This window comes from Doryrhamphus excisus, chromosome 3 (genome assembly GCF_030265055.1).
Source record: "Doryrhamphus excisus isolate RoL2022-K1 chromosome 3, RoL_Dexc_1.0, whole genome shotgun sequence".
Classification (NCBI taxonomy): domain Eukaryota; kingdom Metazoa; phylum Chordata; class Actinopteri; order Syngnathiformes; family Syngnathidae; genus Doryrhamphus; species Doryrhamphus excisus.
The window spans coordinates 16871289-16890680 of NC_080468.1; the positions used below are offsets into that span (position 1 = coordinate 16871289).

Consider the following 19392-nt stretch of genomic DNA (forward strand, 5'->3'; position numbering starts at 1 on the left):
AGACATATATGGCATAGAAAAAGGTGTGCACAACCTTCTAAATGCAGTGTTTAACATTATCAGAGCCTTGTAGACATTAAATAACATCACAACAGTCACTTTCAACTCCTATCAACAAACATAGTAGACATAAAAAGAGAAAAATAGAAACATTAGACATCCATAAGATGACATACATTAGCAGTTCCTTGTTTTTGTGGACAGCATACTTTCCGCAGTGGCCTTTGTCTCCAACCGTGATACTGTATAGTGTATTATATATGTATTATCCATGAAATGGTGTGTCATGGGCCACAAAATCATTTACATTAGTCGTCATGGTTGTAGTTTGCATTGGTCTAAAACAACATGGCAGCAAAACAGGCAGATGTTTCTATTAGGTTATTCAATACACTTTGTGTCATTCATACTCGACTTTAAAACGCTACGGATTAAAGCGGATATCATGTTTTGGCGCGCGAAATCACAGAGATTTACGACTTTCTTGAGGTACGCGAATGCGGCATGCACACCAACAGCGAGAAGGAACGACGGCCGCGTTCAAAATGTGGTACTTTCACAGACTATTTCTCTGTTTTGACTTGGTTAAATATATTAATTGACTGCTTCACTGTTAGCTAGCTTGAAACTACAACGCCAAAATTATCTCAGAGACTGCAAAAGTCATTGTAATTACGAGCTAGTTTAAGATAGTTTTTGCGGAAAGGAAACAAAACACAACCACCGGCGATGATTCGTCTTACCTGGACCTCGGAAGGCGGGAGAGCCAAACGAGGGAATTATTTCCGGTTCATTTAGTAAGGTCACCTGGTTACAAAACAACTAGCTTACCGGGCTATTAAGTGTGTCACGAGGTGTGCCCTTCCCCCACCGAGAAATGGCGTCGACGCAAAGATGACAGCGAATGAAGACGGTTAAAAAATGGTATGTTGTCACTCATTCAAGATGTCCATAACGAAAATAAAGGTGTAGCTCACTAGTTTTATGGGCAACTGACGGCAACTGACAAAGTTTGGTTTAGTTGACAGCCAGAAAATGACGACAGGGATAATGCATATGTACATAATTAAGGTTAGAATGCACCCGAAACCCGTTATATATTCAATATATGTACTCAAATAGCAAATAAAACACGGTGAAATATCAGAATAGTTCTCTAGAAATACCATCATTGATGCACTGTAGTTGGACGAGAATGGAATACAACTTTATTGTCACTGTTATGGGAACAATGAGAATCAGTTTGGTTTGTCGTTATAACCCATTGAGCCCCACCCACTATTGCAGTTATTTAGAAAATAATTGATAATTAATGGTTAATCACAGCATATTATTAGTCCAAAAATATGTACACTAAGCAATTTTTACATACTCTTGGCCTAGTTAAAGTTAAATACAAATATAGTTGTATATTGTTGTTATGTTATAGATGTTTTGGCTCATTGGGTTAAACAATTCTATATATATTGTATGTAGCGTCTAGGAGAATGCCATACTTTGGATCTAGAGTATGTCAACTCCTCCGACATGTTTTTTTGGCATGGGTACTGCGTGTAGCTATGTTTGTATGTTAACATGGTGCAATAGGTAGGCTACTTTGTGTGTCATGTGTTGACGAGTTGTTTGCCTGTGACTATTTTGGTGACTCAAGCGTGCCACAATAGCACTGCAAGTCATGTTGTCTACCCTTTCCATGTTAAAGGTTTAAAAAAAAAATAGAATTTGTGTGTCTGTGTGTCTGTGCTGCTGAAGGACGAGCTGAGGCCTTCACTTCCTGTCAAACTTGTCGTCAGCCTCGACAGAGAAACCAGAGGAAGTCTCTCGCCCCGCGCCTCCCCAACCCAGAGAGTTGATCTAGATGCTGGCACGGAAGTTATGTGTTTCAGAGCGCAGGTGGCTCCGTGGCGAGCCACGTTCTTCTTCCCGCGTCCATGCTGTAACAAAGTGTTGAGTTGCACAAGTGGATGTCAGGAATGGGGACCATCCCAAACGACATCAGGAGACTCCTGGATGGTAAGTATTTGGCCGAAAAGACATTCATTTCATCCACCATGGGTGCGTACATAATAACGCTACATTGTTGCATTGTCTGTAGCGCCTACTAAAACACAACCGGGCTGGGAAATTTGCATTCATGCCAAGCTAACACACTCGGCCTTTGGGAAAGCATTTGCATGTGTGAGATATGAGCAAGGATGCAAACTTTTTCCAGCTAGTGTCACATTTGTGAATTAAAAATGGATGGATGTAACTTTGCCACTCTTTTGTACAACAGCACATAAGATATTCCTTTATGATTATCATTTCAGGTTCACAGCAGCGAAAGATAAAGTGCAAAATCAGGGTGATAATCAGAAGTTATGGACAGCTGTATACATGTTGACCAAGTCACAGGTTTATTGCACGGTTATTGCACAGGATTTTTTGGAGCAATTTTCATTCAAGAATACAACTTTTTTTTCTTCATACTTTGACGTTTTTTTAATTAGGTAAATTTTACGACTATTTTGACTTTTTATTTTCTTCTCATGAATTTTGACTTTATTTCCATATTGTTTTCACTTTATTCCCATTATTTTATGTTTTCCTAAACAATAAATAAATATTTAAATATAAATAATAAATACATATAATAATTTACCACAAATTCCAACTTCATATTTTGCTTATTTGTTTCTCATATCACGACTTAACAAAAATATATTTCTTCTTTTAATATATCAGCCCTTTACAATATTACAAGTTTATTAAATTGACACTTCTTTCTCTGACTTCGTTCTCTTAATATTTTGATTTTATTCTCGTAAAATTACAGCTGTTCAAAAAAACGTACTCTTGTAAATTATTTTCTCATAAATATGACTTTATTCCCATAACATAACTTTTTCTGCAATCCAAATTTTCAAATAATGCAACTTTGCTTTGTTTTTCTCAAATTAAAAATTTTTCAAATTATTCATGCTACTAGATTTCCCTCATAAATAAAATGTTTTTCTTAAAATTATTAACTTTTTTTCCTCATTAGATGACAACTATTTTCTGTTAATTTTTTTACTTTATTTTTGTAAAATTACTGCTAATTTTTCCAGTGGTGTTTTTTTTTTTTTGTACAATTTTACAATGTCCGTGTGCCACTAAACAGCCAGCCACGGGGCTGATGGCCACCGGGCCGTATTTTGGACACCCTTGATGTAAGGGAAGCAAATTGGACAGGAGATATGGACCAACCTGTCCAAGAACGGACGCCACATTTCTTAGTAATAGTCCAGTTCAGGGCGTCATTTAGCCTCAGGCAAACACCTCATTTGCATCAATGCGGCATATGGGAATTGCAAGATGAATGAAGTCCTGCTTTGCTATATTTACCCCCAACTTCCTGGAATTACACAGCCTCCATGTATCAATAGAATCTCATTCCAAATATGCAGACGTTTTCTCATTTTGCTAATGTGTGTGTTGCCGTCACTGGGTTCTACGTTGCCATTTTTTAAAAACCCCTGTTGTCGTTTTTCTGTTTTTACGACCAGACTGCGAGCTGTTTGTGTCGGATATCCTCCAGGATGAGCGGCTGAGTGAAAACGCAAAAGAGACCCGGAAAGTCTTGCTGAATAATTTCAGGGTGGTGCACGCGAGGTAAGACATCAGTGTTTAGTTTTGGATCGGACCACTCGAGCATTGCAGTGCAATTTCATGGCACAATTATCCAACATTTGCTCCTAATACCGCACAGGAACTCTTAATTGCTGCTGTAATTGCCTTAAACACAGTTTGCTGCGTTCAAATGAAGTCGTTGCGTCCTAATGGCCTCTTGCTTATTGGCGTTATCACTATTTTAAAGCTCTCGTACAGCAACCTTGTCTTATCATTTCCCCTTCATTTCATTCAATTTGTTGACTCGATGCTGATAGAAGCTCATGTAAGAAGGAAAGGCCCGGAAACAACCGTTGCACCATGAGACGCGCATGCACCAGTGCAGAGACAACTGGCGGTTTTGTGGTCTCCGACACACATGCACACACTAAGAAGGCGACTTGTCGTCGGTGCTCAACATGCTGATGTTGTTCTTTCACAGGAACCCTCAGGAATTCCCCTTCCGGTGTAAGTATCCATCCACACGCCAGCACACGCCCGTTCCGCACAACAGGGGTGTCCAAACTTATTGCACACTCGCATTCTTTGTTTTGTTTTGTCGCTTATCAGAATATTATGAATTTATTCCCCTAATATTAACTTTTTACAACCTAATTTAAACATTTTCTGTTTTTTGTCTCATGATATTATGACTTTAGAATATTTTTTTTAAATAGATCAAATGACAGATTACTGCAGTTTTAGGCCCTGTCCACACATAGGCTGGTATGTCATCAAACAAAGTTATTTTTCCACCATTTGGCCTGTCATCCACACGACTTCGCAGATATTTGGTACTAAAACTAAGGTTTTCAAAACCTCCGGCTCCAAAGTGTGGATTTGGAGAAAAATCCGATGATGTGTTTGGGCGTGGACGCTAATAACATGAGTTTTATGTTTCCCAGCGTCACTACCTGCGACAAAATATGCTGTGGCGTCACACACGCGACCTGTGTTTACATCAGAAACAACATGGACGCCCTTAGAACTGTGCTTTTTGCTTGCTTGTATTTGCAAGCCCAAATATTTCTTCACTTTAAAGAGCAGAGGCGAAGAAACACTTTGAGGTCGGCCATCTTGGCTGGAATAACAATTTCACGTGCGAGGCCTCCTTTTTCTTGCGTCTTTTTTCCTTTGTATTCTAAAACAACGTTTAGAAGTCATTCTGCCTCCTCGTCCGTCCACACCAACGACTTGTGGTTTATGTTTACGGAAGTGACAGGTTGACAGACTGATTGGATCCTTTTAGGAACTACTGCCGCCTACAGGTTTGGCATGCTTATGACCAATGATGGTTCCCAATGCATTCATATGGTTAGTGTGGATTTATTTATTTATTTTATTTATTTATTTTTTTTTAAATAGGAGGTTGTGTGGACACCATTTTTTTTCATAAATTGAGAGGGGAAAAATATGCGCTTTTAAAAAATACCCTGCTACGTGTGGTCATTGCCTCTTTCTCCTAAAAAGCTGACTTTTTTTTTTTAATTCTCCTAATCTCCTAATATAACTTAATTTTCCAAAATGTGCACCTTCATATTTTGTTTTTTGTCTTTTAAAATATTAGGACTTTAGAAAAATAACATCTTTTTCTTTAATTTGAAGTTTATTCTTGTAAAAAAAAAAAAAAAATTTTTTTACTCCAAATATTATGACTTTATTCTTATGAAATGACGACTTTTTCCCCTATAAGATGGCAGCTGTTTTCTTCTCATATTATGACTTTATTCTCCTAAAATAACTAATAATAATAATGACGGGAGTAATTTCACAAAATTTGCGACTTCTTTGCTTTGTTTCCCATATTAAGATTTTACTAATTTTTTGTCTTTAATATTTAAACTTTTTCCTTGTTAAATTGTAGTTTTTCCTCAGACTCTTACGATTTTATTCTTGTGAAATTCATTTTTCTATAAATATTTCAACTTCTTCTCATATTTTCATAAAAAAATACAGCCTTCCCCCCTGATATTATGACATCATCTAATATTTCAACTATGTTTTTTAAAAATAGTATCTTTATAATGTGCCATAAATGGCCCCCGGCCCGCCCTTTGGACACCCCTGCGGCGTGGCGTCCCATTCTTGTTAGCGACATTGCAATGCACCCTCCCTCTCTCATCTGCTTCATGTCACTGGCGCACACAAACTGTCAGCTGACTCCAGGGAGGACGACGGTTCCGACGACAACCGCAGCTCCAGTTTGGGCCGCTCTGCCCCGTCGGACGACGCCTCGCTTGCTTCCGACTACCAGGACGACGGCGCGCCCGAGTGTGAGTCCATGCTGTGTGTTGATGGAGTGAGGGAATTAATAGGAAGACTTATTGTTTGTTTCCTCTGAGAAAAGCCGCCCGGCTGCAGTTTTAACACCCTCTCAGATGGCCTCTTGGCTCCGCAGGAAGCACACGCTGTTGTCCTAATTTGAGAAAACGGATCACACCATACCCCAGTGACATCACCGACTCCTCCTCCTCTTCCTCTCTCCTCCCAGCCAGTGAGGAGGCCAGCTCCTGCTGCCTCTCTCAGGCCTGATTGGTGAGCTAGAGCGCCCCCCAGTGGCGGATGCGCACAAGCTGCGGCCCACACAGGGAGGAGGCTTTGTAGCCGCAGGCTAATGCGGTGATTTATTGACCCCCCGGCCCCTCTATTCTTTCACAAGCGGGTTTGAAATACAACACTGTACCTGAGGGGCCATGTGTGTCCTGTCCCCCTCTCGCTTTTATCAATCTTTCCCTCCGTCTTCCTCTCTCTTACGCCGGGCCCTCCCTCCTGTTCACAATTTTGTAGAGCCGACTCCCTACGCCGGCTAATCGCCCTTGACATGCCGCAGGTGGGCGTTATTGACTTGAGTGCCTCTGGTGGCCATTTCTGCCTTCTGGAGCTCATCTTCCTTGTGGAATATTCCATTCAGGGAAAAATGCTAAAGCGAACGCTCGTGTCTTTGCAATGATCCAAAGATGGGTTTTTGCGGTCCTTTCAAACGCCGCTAACGGCTGTGAAGGAGGAAGAAGACCCAGCCCAATTTAGCACCGTGCGGCTGTGGCTGTGAAATAGCCAATCGCATCTTCGCTGTGCAATTTTGTCTCAAATCAAACAACAAGCACTTTAAACGTAAACATTTTAGCGCCGCCACCACTTCCTTGAGATCAGCCCCCGGCGCTGTGCTTCTTTCTTTCTCATGATGGTGTTAGTGTTGGCGAATGACTTGTGTCCTCAGCCAAAGGGCATGTGGAGTTCAAAGTTCGGCCTGCGTTCACTGCCGGCTGAGAGAAATGGCCGCGCTTTCTGCGGGGCAGTGATTGTGGAACAACACATAATGAACGTGGGTGACATCAGCCTAATTTCAATGCGATCCTTGTGAATGTGGCGGCGGCCGCTGCTTTATGCTGATTCTTGAGCCATCATTTTTATTGGCGAGGATGCATCATCCGCCGCAATGGCCGCTCCCGCATCCCTAACCAGAGAGTGAGTGAGTGCCAAGTGGATGGCCGCGCTTCCGCGCAGGGCAGCCTTCGCCGTTTGATGAGATGCGGCGGCCTGTTGTCTTCAGCGGAGCGGCTGACACCAGATTTGTAATGGCTGACAGGAACAGATGGAGCCTCCATTGTTAGGCCGGCTGTCTGCATGCTAATGTGAACTGAGTTTCACCCTCTGACCGCACCGCTGACCCGACCGCGCCTGCGTCCTCGCCACGGCCTCGTCTGACGCCGACGGTGCCCTCCACCTCACGCTCTGGCTATTTGGGGCTCATGCACCCTGCGCCATTTTTCAACCGCCCCCCTCCTTTTTGCATGCATCACATTCCTGCACACACATACAGTATATATACATAGGCTACATCCGCTATAAAAAGGAACACATTCCCTTTGTGTTTGTGTCAAGTATCACGTACAGACCGCTTGCTCTTCTCTGATTGACGCCCTACAGCCATGTTGGCAAACAAAGAGAGGATGATGCTTGTTGAAATCATCGCTCATCTCCCGTGTTAGCGTCTCTGGTCGCTCGGTGTGCTCGCTCAGGTGCACGGTGGTCCCGGTCATCTGTCCGTGTTGTCTAACGTGCATAATTGGCCGTGATGCCGACGGGTAAAATGGAGCTTTTGCGTCAGAAGAAATGTGTGACATTATCGTAATTATTTTGAAGCCTCCTGCATGCACCCGGCCTGTCACAATAACACATTTTGCTGGACTAGAATTGTCTCACAAATGATTGCTGATAAATATTATTGTCAATGTTATTTTGAGACCATTTTTCCTGAATATATAGCCTAATAATGTGAGTACACCCTAGACTATTTAACGTTGTAATTGGAATGTCAAGAGCATTTAATGCCAGTTAAATAACGTCATAAAAAAAGACAAAAACAACCAAATGAAAATAAGTGAATCTTTTAATCGATCACAATATTTCTGGTTTTGAATCAGAATCAATCAGCCATGTCAGCTTAAATGTAAGCTCCCACTTCATGTCACAAAATGACGATGTGCAAAAGGGTCGTTTTATACACAACAGGCACCACGGAAGTATTGCACACTGTTCCCTCACTATCATCTGAGCGCCGTGCCCCTCGAAAGCCACCGCACCGTCGCTAATATGACTGAATTTGTGTTTGCATTGTCTGATGATGAGGTTTCCGCATTCGGAAGTAGGCCCTGAAAGTTTGGGATGGCTCTGATCTCTTGGTTTCAGAGAGTTTTCTCCAACTTCCTAATATGGGCGTTCCCGGGTACAAGCTGATAGCTGTACGAGCTGAATAGGTGCAGATTCTGGAAGATCCAGAACGCTTTCTGTGCGGGTTATTGTGTGGAGCTGCTCTATAGGAGTCTACAACTCAATTCAAAGGGCCCAAAATGAGCATAGTAAGTCTCCTTTTAACATTATTAATCCAGATGGACCGACTCAAACCAAAACGGACTCTAACCACAACACATTTTTCCAAAGAAAATCATCCAATTAATCCGTTCCAGACACCCCGAAATTGAGTTTTACATGAAGAAAATGATGCAAAAGTAATGATTAATGACAAATGAAAGGACAACTCATTTAACAACATTTCATTTAACATCACTAACTAGTTTAGCAAAGAATTAGAGGGCAGAGCGATTATACTTGCTTCCAATTCCTTGAAAAAAAAAGGCTTTTCAAATAATGCCACGTATGCCATGTGATTAATTTCCACGCTTCATAAATAATGAAAACACAGAGAATGAAGGAAAACCATTATTATTCATTGCCGTAATTATTAATTAGAAACTGTAATTATTAATTAGAATGAAGGGCACCATTATTATTCCTAGTCTTTATTCTTGTACAACAGTTTTTTTTTCTGCTGTTAAACTTTCCAACTTTTTTTTTGTCAATTTTCTTCTCGTAATCAGAACTTAATAATGATAGTAATAATAATATTTTGACTTCATTCTCAGCCATACTACAATTTTTGTTTGTCAGATTACCACTTTAAAAATGTCTTTTTTCTAGAATATTTCAACTTTATTTGACTAAAATTATGTTGTTATTCACATAAAATTACACCTTTCTAAAAAAAAATTCTCTTAACATTTGGACTTTCTTCTTGTAAAATAGTTTTACTGTTAAAATGATGTTTTTAGAATATGCCGCCGGCCAGTACAAAAACAGCAGCTGGCCCCAAATTGCGTTTTTATATACAACAGGTGTGTACATTGTTCTTTATTCTGTATTTTATAACGGCATGACTATATTTTGAGTGTTCCTTTTGGGAAATTCAACCGTGTAGGAGCGATTGCCAGTCGGCGAGCCTGCGTGCGTACGTGAAACACATCATGGGTGTCGGAAAGTGCAGGCAGGCAGGCAGGCAGGGGTGTGTGGGCACATTCAACTTCAACATGGCCGCTGCACGCATGCAATTACTGTGTGAAGTTATGTCTCTCTCGTTTGAATACCATCATCCAATCTGCCCTAACAACGTTATTACACCGAGCCAGGAAATGGAATATTCAATCTAAATTCTGTCCGTTTGGAACGGCCTTTGAAAGTCTGGGGGCCCGGCGCGGCCAACGCCAGCTGACGTAGTGCTGCTGCGTTCACTGCCAACTGGCTGGGCACCATGTTCGCTCACTGAGAACTTTGCAGCAGACACTCTTTGCTGCGTTCTCAACTTCCATCAGGAAAGGAGAGCTGCAGCTATTTGTGATTTATTTATGACATTTAGAGATACTCCATATTGACCTTCCATTATCCAGCATATATCCATAAAGACAAAGTATGACACTCAAAGAATATTGGAGAAATTCCCATACATTTATAACTTACCATAAATTCTGGTGTACAGGCCACACATGTCCACGTCATAAAATGGCATCGCTTTATTTGACAGCAGCCAATCATGAACGACGAGGAAAAACTTACCATGAGCTCGTCAACCCATTGGCAATCGTAGGAGGTCATTACTCCATATAACGGTTTGACTCGCACTGTCTTCTTACAAAGAACGCTAAACTCATTACACAGCAACTTAACACTCACAAGGTATACCTAATAAGTATACAAACATGTATCGATACAAACTTAAAAAAACATTTTAAAGTTTTTGCGTATTTAATTGGAGGATGTGGCCTCTGTCCTCTTGAGAGCAATAGGAGCTCAGAGCCCAGAGGGAGGCTGACGTCATTGCAGCGCCCCAAAGAATGCATAACTTTCAGTGGTTTTCTCTTAAAATTACCACTTTTTTCTCATTAGAGCGCACATTTTTTCTCTTAATATTTTGACTTAATTCTTATGAAATTACAGCTTTTTTAAATTTTCATTTCTGCTATTTTTATTTTCCTTTTTGTGCATTTTCTTTTATTAGTGTTTAGCAAGTAGTGTTCTCATAATATAAAAAAGTATTCCTTTCCTCATAGTAAAATTACATTTCCACAATAAAAAAATATATATTATTTTCTTTAAAAAACATTTTGTAAATATTAATTTTTCAACTTTATGATACCAAAAATGACGTTATTCTCATAAAATTATGACGTTCTTAGGTTACAACTTTTTTTCTGCTATTGTAAAATTAATGCAGATTTTTTAATTTTTGCTGGATTTTAAAAAACGTTTTGTAATTTTCACCACGTGCATATATAAAAAAAAATATATAAAAATATCAAGATTTTGATATTTTTTTTCCCTGGTGAGCTACCTGTTGGAAAGGCCTTCTTTGGGGTTTTGACGCGCTAAGGCAGATTGTCTCCTCCAGGGAGGGTGCATGTCTCCTGGAAGCTGTTCAGGCCAACGTTCTTGTCTTCTCCTCCTGGAAGACCTCTCAGGACGCAGAGATGACTTCCGCTCTAAGCACTTACTGAACTTTTGCCCTCTGACCCGTGGCCCCGCCGCTCCGTGTCCACAGCGTCACGGTCTCTGTTTGTAAATGCGGGCCGGAGATGACTTCATCCATCTCCGCACGTTGGGATGATGATGGTGGTGGTGGCGGCGGCGGCAGCTCGTTTGCGAGGAGGCGACAAGTATGTTAATGACCTCCTTTGCTCGCTCATTCCCCTTCGCTCTCCTGAGTGGCTTTTGCAGCGAGGCGCGCGTGCGCGGCCATTACGAGGCAGCGACAAGCGCTTTGCATGGCTGCGACTGCTCGCCATCAGGGTTCAAAAGTTCACAGCATTCCCCCGAGGGCTACTGTGCTGCTGCTGCAGATGCTGATAGTCTTCTTTTGCACCCCCCCTCTCTGTTTACACTATTAATCTTGTACACTCTCTCTCTCTCTCTCTCTCTCGCTCGCTCTCATTCACACTGGCTGGCAAGAAGAGAGAGGCTTGAAGGGGGGATTTGGACGTATTTAACCAAAGGATATCCATCACTCTCATCTGGGGCTCCCCCCACCCACCCACCGCTGTGCAGCGGTTGCATCCTCCCTGTTTGTCTCACGCAGCCCTGGCCCCCCCCCCCCCATTCGCTTTGTTTTATCATCGCGCCCGTTCTAATTACACCCTCCTCTCCAAACACGAGGCAAAGCGAAATGGCGGCGCAGTCCATCTGTAAGGCGGCTCCTCGGCAGAATGCAAAGCGGGGGAACGTCGGGGCAGGGTGGCTCCTAATCTCCTCCGGAGCTGTCAATGTCGCAGACAAATAGCAAAACTATCAGATGCGGCGGGTTCACGCAGAGGTTAGCGTTCCCAGGTACCTCCCGCTCGCACTCCCTCTCTCCTCCCCCCCCCCCCCCCCCCCCCCCCTCCCCGCTTTGCAAATGAGAATTTGATTTTGCCCTCCACTGGAATCCATTTCTGGAGATGAATGAAGTTTCAATGCCAAGCCCAGGTGGCCGCACTGATTTCTTAGGGAAATAAATGGAGATGGGAGATATGTGCCGGCCCCGTGCGTACACACACACACACACACACACACACACACACACACAAGGAACGCGCGCCTCCCAAAGCCTCTGGGATCCCTGTGTTTAATTGTTGCTCTAACGAGCACTTCAGGCTCATTAACATGCCCTTGCGGAGTTATTTGAGGATGTTGACCGTGCATCCCTCATGACGCCGGGCCCAAGTCAGCGCCGCGTGTCCGAGCCAAGTGGGACAGCGCGGCCGTGCTTTTGTTTTCTTTGGGGGAGTGGGGGCATTTTTCTCTCTTCCAACGCTCAAAAAACGAGTGATGGGATTCTCCATCAGACTTTCCGGTGGAATCTTAGCATCTTATTTCAGCCGAGCAACTGTATTTATGTCTTCAAGGAATCACATAAATGTACATTTTGTTCACGGAAATATTCATTTAGCCTCATTAACATGATAATTTATTTATTTATTTGTGCACTGCTGCAATCACACGTTTACCGTTCAAATCTAAAAATAGCTAATCAAAACATAATAAAACATCCAACCATCTATTGTATGCGAGTCTATAAACTGTCAGACTAATGTTAAGGCATAATTAAAAAAACAATAAAATGGGTATTTTTATTTGGTCGTAAAACCCTTTCAAACGACTTCTGTGACATTTACAACCACGCCGTGTGGAAGTACGGCGGCAAACACCAGTTCAACATTCAGTCAGGAATTCTTTATTATTAAAAAAATAATAATAATTCATATTAGGGCTGTGACATGATCAAAAATGTTCATCAAATTAAATCCTTTTTTCATTTAATCATGATTAATCACCGTTTGCAACTATATGTGACCTGTGGCCGTTTTTACTGTATTTTATCAACCAAAACATAAAAGATGAATTCCATCTACATTTGTATGACGAACTGATAATTCAACTCCAGCTAAAAGATGTCTGATAATCCATTTGCAGACACTAGTCCCTTTAATGGCGGCACAACAATTTAACCGGGTTGTTATGAGCCTTGAAAAGTTGCATTCAAAGACACCATTTCAGTTGAATTCACATTGTTCCGGGCATACTTGAATGCATCAAATTGCATTGCAGGAGTTATGTTAATGAGTGATAAGAATAACCACCTTGTGTTTTTCTTTGGAATTGTGTTTATTTAGACCACACATATACGCTTTATTAAGACATTATTGTTATTTTCAGAGTGTCCATGAATACATTGTGCGCCCATTAGTAAAGTGTCGTTCCGAGGAGGACTAGAGACGTGTTGTGAGTTGTTGGAGATACATATACTTGTGGGGAAAAAGGACTGGAGCAGCCTTTTTTGTATTGTATTTGGTGTATTTGTTGACTTGAACTCCTGGTCCAACTAAAGGTCCACAATGATGGCAACACAAATAGCTCGTAAGAGTTAAGTGTCATCACTTAAGTTCTTACATCAGTAGCTATGAAGTTATTTGATTTACTGCAGTAACAGTGCTTTTAGGCATACGCTGTTTTTGGTTTCAGGTAACATACCAGCCATTCAGATTGACAAGAAATTAGTTTTAATCACTTTTACATAACTGTAATTGCAAATGGGGATTAATCATGATTAAATGTAAAACAGATTTATTTCATTAAAACCTTTTTTTAAATTAACAAGAAGTTGAAGAAACAAGCTGGTGTCATCATTTTTTCCATGACTAGTTGCAAATGGGGATTAATCATTATTAATTGTAAAACTGATTAATTTCAGTAAAATGTTTTAAAACTAACGAGAAGTTGAATTAGGTTTAATCATTTTTTTTACATAACTGTAGTTTCAAATGGGGATTAATCATGATTAAGTGTAAAACTGATTAATTTCATTAAAATGTTTTAAAACTAACAAGAAGTTGAATTAGGTTTAATCATTTTTTTACATAACTGTAGTTTCAAATGGGGATTAATCCTGATTAAGTGTAAAACTGATTAATTTCATTACAAGCGTTTTAAAATTAATAAGTTGAAGAAACAAGGCTGGTGTCACCATTTTTCCCATGACTAGTTGCAAATGGTGATTAATCATGATTAATTAAGTGTAAAACTGATTGATTTCATCAAAAACGTTTTAAAATTGCAAAGTTGAAGAAACAAGGCTGGTGTCATCATTTTTTTCCATGACTGTAGGTGCAAATGGTGATTAATCTTGATTAATGAATTGGAAAACTGATGACTTTGATTTTTTTTTTTAATTGGCAAGAAATTGAAGAAACATGGCATGAATGAATATGTTGGAATGGCACAGCCGTTGATGTGTTCAGGTCAGAATAAAGTTATCAAAAAGCATCCCATCTGCCGCCATAACACAGAGGTACGGCTTGACATGAGGCGCGTGCATTAATGATGCTAAAAAAGTAATGAATTAAATGAACGTGCTATTTTTGACAAACCTTTTTAATATGTATGAAAATAATAAATACAATTTTATAAAAAACTTTTGTTTAAATAAACATGTCGTGTAAAATGAAATGAATGAAACTTGCTTTAAGTCATTATTATTTGTATTCATCTTTCATTAGAAACCGGTTGTTAAATGTATTTTCCATATTTTTCAAAACTATATATATATATATATCATAATTATATCTTAGTAATTTTCAGGATCACAAATTCAGCAAATGTAAAAAACGCGTGGAAGTAAATGGGTTCCATTAAGATTTTCTAGTCATCGCTTTTATAATCCTGATCCGACTATTTTTGATCTTCTAAAAAAAAAAAGTAAATAAAATGAAATGCCTCTTTCATCTGAAAAAAAATCACCTGTTGACTTGCAGCTAAATGTTGTAAAAAGAACTAGCATAAAAATGTAAATTAGTATTGTTGTGGAGCTATATTAGCATAGTAGCATGTACAATACAACAATGTACTAGTGTTAAATGATATTTGTAATAACGTACGTTTGCTGTGTTGATTTCGTCTCCGGGCTCGCTTCGACTGCCCCACGTGCCGTTTTATTTTATTTTTTTCTATTGACCCAAGGCGTCGCCGCTCCCGTGGGCCCAAACTCCTTCCTCGGTTGTTGGTATTTATATTCCCTTTTTATTTCTGTCGTCCGAGCAGCTGCAAACCATCCCCTGCGATTAGAGGATCATTGTATCTGCAGTTAAGCATTTCAATCGTGGTAGTAAATCTACAAAAGGGAAATTCAGGGTCACCGCCGCCGCCGCTTATGGCCGCCCAGGGGGTAGCCCGTGTCACGTAGTAAATTTACCCCTTAGTGTGCCGCTTTTTTTTTTATTTTATTTTTTTTTAAGTCTTACAAGTTGCGTGAAAGTTTTATGGAGATTAAAAAAAACAAAACAACATAAAAGTTTCTGAATAATTACCTGATCCTCGGGATGCTTTTTGTACCTGCAGAGAGTTAATCTGATTGATCAAAAAGCCAAACATAAATTACTGGTGCCATTAAAGCTGATTAGAGGGCGACGCAGGCATCTCCCAGCCTCCCGTAATGCACCACATGTTTTCTGTGCTCCAAACGCACGCATTAGGACCTTCTAAACACGCTCTCCGTATCGATGACTGAAGTCCTAATCAAATCAGGGGGGAGGCGGGGAAGCGGGGGAGGACGACGCCGTGCCCTTAACCTCAGTGCCTCTCAGTCTGCTGCGCTGACGGCCGCCTTGCTGCGGGGACCGGCTGCAAAGGCCTCTCGGCGTAATGAGGAAAAATGCATCAATTTGGCCCCGGCCCGTGCGTAGATTGAGCGCCGGGCGGGTGAAGGTGCACCCGGTGAATCCTTTTTCCTAATCAAGGACGCCATCGGAGAGAGGTGCTGCGGTCGCTGCCTCCACCGAGGCGGCAGCATTCCTCCCCGCGGCCCCCTCAGGGCCCGGCAGCCCCTCTCTCTGCCTTCTGTTTCACCTCATCAGCAGGGTTCACGCGGGGGTCAGATCCTGCCTCCCCCCTTTCCACCGCCCCCTCGACACAGCATTCAATGCAATGCCTCTCGCATCCAAGGACTAAGCAAAGGAGAGGGGAAGCATATGATGACTTCATGCCTACCTGTGTTGTGTTGTGGGGGACAGTGGGGGGAGCAGGGGGCTCACCTCATAAATTGATGTATTCATCCCGCTAAGTGGGACTTTTACCAGCGTGTTGGACTGCTTTATGTGTGTTTCCACAAGCAGACCAAACGGCCACTTGAGACTAATTCAATACGTGGAAAAAAATCCTTCATTTGGATCCCCTCGTCACATTTTCTTGCATAAATAACTACTAATAACTAAGCATCATCACAGTAAAAAGCAATAGTTTACATTTGAAATGTTAAAGACACGGTTGGCTGTTAGCATATCATCCCGTGCTGCGGGGGGCTGAAACCTTGCTAGGACGAGTACCAGTAGAATTTCCACCCAAAAACAATGCCTTTTTTTTATTTTTACACAATTTTGTGACATGCAAGTAGAACAGAAGTCACTTCAGTAAAATAAATAAAATAATAACTAAGTCACATGAACTAAAATCCACATTAAATTCTCATAATTATAAGAAATCTAAATGCCACTTGTGTTATGTTGATGTTCGCTGCGACAGCAATTTAGTATCGTAGTACACATCCCTAAACAGCTGTTACATCACAATTTAGAACTGCAACAAATAATCAATGATTAATCCATTGTGCAATTAATTGACAACACAACTTTGGTATTTGATTCATCATTTTTTTATTTAAAAATGTAAATATGCACATTGCAATTTAGAATTTAATTCAATTTAATTCATGATGAATTAATTATAAAGCATCAATTAACTATTTTGGTATATAAATATCCTCTAATTTCAGCTGTTTCGGTACAAATTAGAGCTGCCACAATTAGTTGATGATTAATCCATTATCCGATTATTTTCGAACTATTTCAGTATTTGAGTGACTGATTTTTTTAATTTAAAAATGTCAATATCCTGTCAATATCTAATGGTTTCAGTTGATAGTGAGTTTCCATACACATCCCTAAATAGCTGTTACGTTACAGAAATAATTGATGATTAATCCATCATGCAATTAACTATTTTGGTGTTGGATTCATTGTGTTTTCAATTTGAAAATATAAATATCCTTTAGTTTCAGCCGTTTCGGTACACATCCCCAAACAACTGTTGCATTACAAATTAGAGCTGCCACAATTAGTTGATGATTAATCCATTATCTGATTATTTTAGAACTATTTCAGTATTTGAGTGACTGATTTTTTAAATTTAAAAATGTCAATATCATCTGGTTTCAGTTGATAGTGAGTTTCCATACACATCCCTAAACAGCTGTTACTTTACAGAAATAATTGATGATTAATCCATCGTGCAATTAACTATTTTGGTGTTGGATTCATTGTGTTTTTAATTTGAAAATATAAATATCCTCTAATTTCAGCCGTTTCGGTACACATCCCCAAACAACTCTTGCATTAGTAATTAGAACTGCCACAATTAGTTGATGATTAATCCATTATTAGATTATTTGACAACTATTTCAGTGTTTTTTTAATTAAAAAATGTCAATATCCTCTGGTTTCAGTTGAGAGCGAGTTTTGGTACACATCCCTAAACAGCTGTTACTTTACAAATTAGAGATGGGGAAAAAATAATGGATGATTAATTCATTATCCGATTATTTGACAACTATTTCAGTGTTTGAGTAATAGATTTTTTAAGTAAAAAAAATGTCAATATCCTCTGGTTACAGTTGATAGCGAGTTTCGGTACACATCCCTAAACAGCTGTTATTTTACAAATTAGAGATGGGAACAAAATAATGGATGATTAATCCATTATCTGATTATTTGACAACTATTTCAGTGTTTGAGTAATAGATTTTTTAAGTCAAAAAATGTCAATATCCTCTGGTTTCAGTTGACAACGAGCTTCGGTACACATCCTAAACAGCTGTTACTTTACAAATTAGAGGTGGGGAAAAAATAATGGATGATTAATCCATTAGCCAATTAATCAACAACTATTTTGGTGGTAAAGGAATTTGTCTGTATCCTCTGATTTCAAGTGAGTTTCAAGCCAGTTTCTGTACAGATCACTAATCAGCCCTTACTTCACAAAATAGAGCTGTAGCTAATTAAGGATGATTGAGCAATCATCCAATTACTCCACTGCTATTTCGGTGTCGGAGTCATCATTTCCTTAAATGATACGTTCAATAAACGTCTTCATAAAAGTCAGAAGTATAAAACACATGACAACAAGCCGTCATACTAAAAATGTAATATTTATTATCCACAACCACTTTGACTTTGGTTCCCGTGGACCCGGTCAAACGGCCTTTTTGAGCGCGTGACCCCCCGCCTGGACCACCACGTACACACCCCAACGCCTCCCCCCCCGTTCATCATCATCATCATCATCGCCATCTCGGCCGCTTTGGCGAGTCGTGGCGGCCTGAGAGTTGCATTACGAGCGCGCTTAGATATAACGCGGCGGTATTAGCCCTCCCACTCCGCCGTTTCCTTTCATTTTGATTCACTCTCCTGATTGACTTTCAGCCTAAGCAAAGTGGATTTTAATGAGAGAATACATTAACTCCCTCTGGCCCTGCCGCCATTCATCAGCCTTCTTCTGCTGAGCTCATAACATCACGCTGAGACAGTGGGAATAACCAAATGAGGGACGTGCCAAACAGCTGGCCGCGCCGATGCATTGTTGTCAACGACCGCCGTCCCAGCAGCCCGCAGCGCTCCTTCGACGCAGACCCCGCGTTGCCTCCTCGAGAGGCCTTTTTCTTGCCGACATTGACTGACGTCACCTCCAATTGACCAAACACATCTTTGTGGCTAATTGCACTCGGCTAAATAGTTTATGCGCCAAAAATCGATCAATTCCCTTCCAATGAATGTCGATAGCAAAGCTGCGCTAATTAAAACTCAGAAGGGGTGAAAATGAAGTCATGCTATTGCCCTGAATAATTGATAAGGCAATTTATGATTTTTATGAAAGAGCGCCGTCTGCCAGGAGATTTTGATGAGGCCTTAATGAGATGCATTCAAGTGTCTCTCTGCGCCCCCACTCCCACTCAAATGCTTGTTGCCCGGATTGACGTTTCCACATAACGTAATAATAACCTCTGCTAGGTGCTCCATATCGCCCCCAAAGAGAAGTTAGCGTTGTCTTGTTATTGGACGCCCAATGTTGTGTTGTGTTGGCTGGCGAGGCCGAGCGTTGTGCTGCCCCCCGCTGGAAGGATCAGGAACTGGCACGTTGTTTACTTAGCTTTTGTGAGGTGCGGCGAGGTCGGGTCACTCCAAGTGTACTTTGTGCGCGAACGTGTGATGTTTATTGACTCAGGCATGTTGCACCTACTCCGCTATTAGCCGGGCTCGACCTCCGAGATTAATGAAGAGCGAGGGAAGCAGACGGATGAGAGGGATTAGAGGCCGGCTATGGCCGACTGCTGGCGGATAGATGAGGTGGGGGAGC

At 40.8% G+C, this 19392-nt stretch overlaps 1 protein-coding gene across 5 annotated transcripts in view; it reads left to right on the plus strand.

Moving 5' to 3' along the window:
* Positions 1-510: 510 nt before the first annotated feature.
* Positions 511-19392, plus strand: part of skap1 (src kinase associated phosphoprotein 1) — a 41013-nt gene continuing 22131 nt past the window's right edge. For 3 of the 5 annotated variants that reach the window (XM_058068448.1, XM_058068447.1, XM_058068452.1), the window contains exons 1-5: positions 511-924; positions 1753-2013; positions 3528-3633; positions 4073-4098; positions 5781-5903. In XM_058068448.1, the coding sequence (XP_057924431.1) occupies positions 1965-2013; positions 3528-3633; positions 4073-4098; positions 5781-5903 (304 nt within the window). In that variant the 5' untranslated portion in view covers positions 511-924; positions 1753-1964. The remainder of the gene's footprint in view (positions 925-1752; positions 2014-3527; positions 3634-4072; positions 4099-5780; positions 5904-19392) is intronic. The other 2 variants (XM_058068451.1, XM_058068449.1) reach the window with 2 other exon arrangements.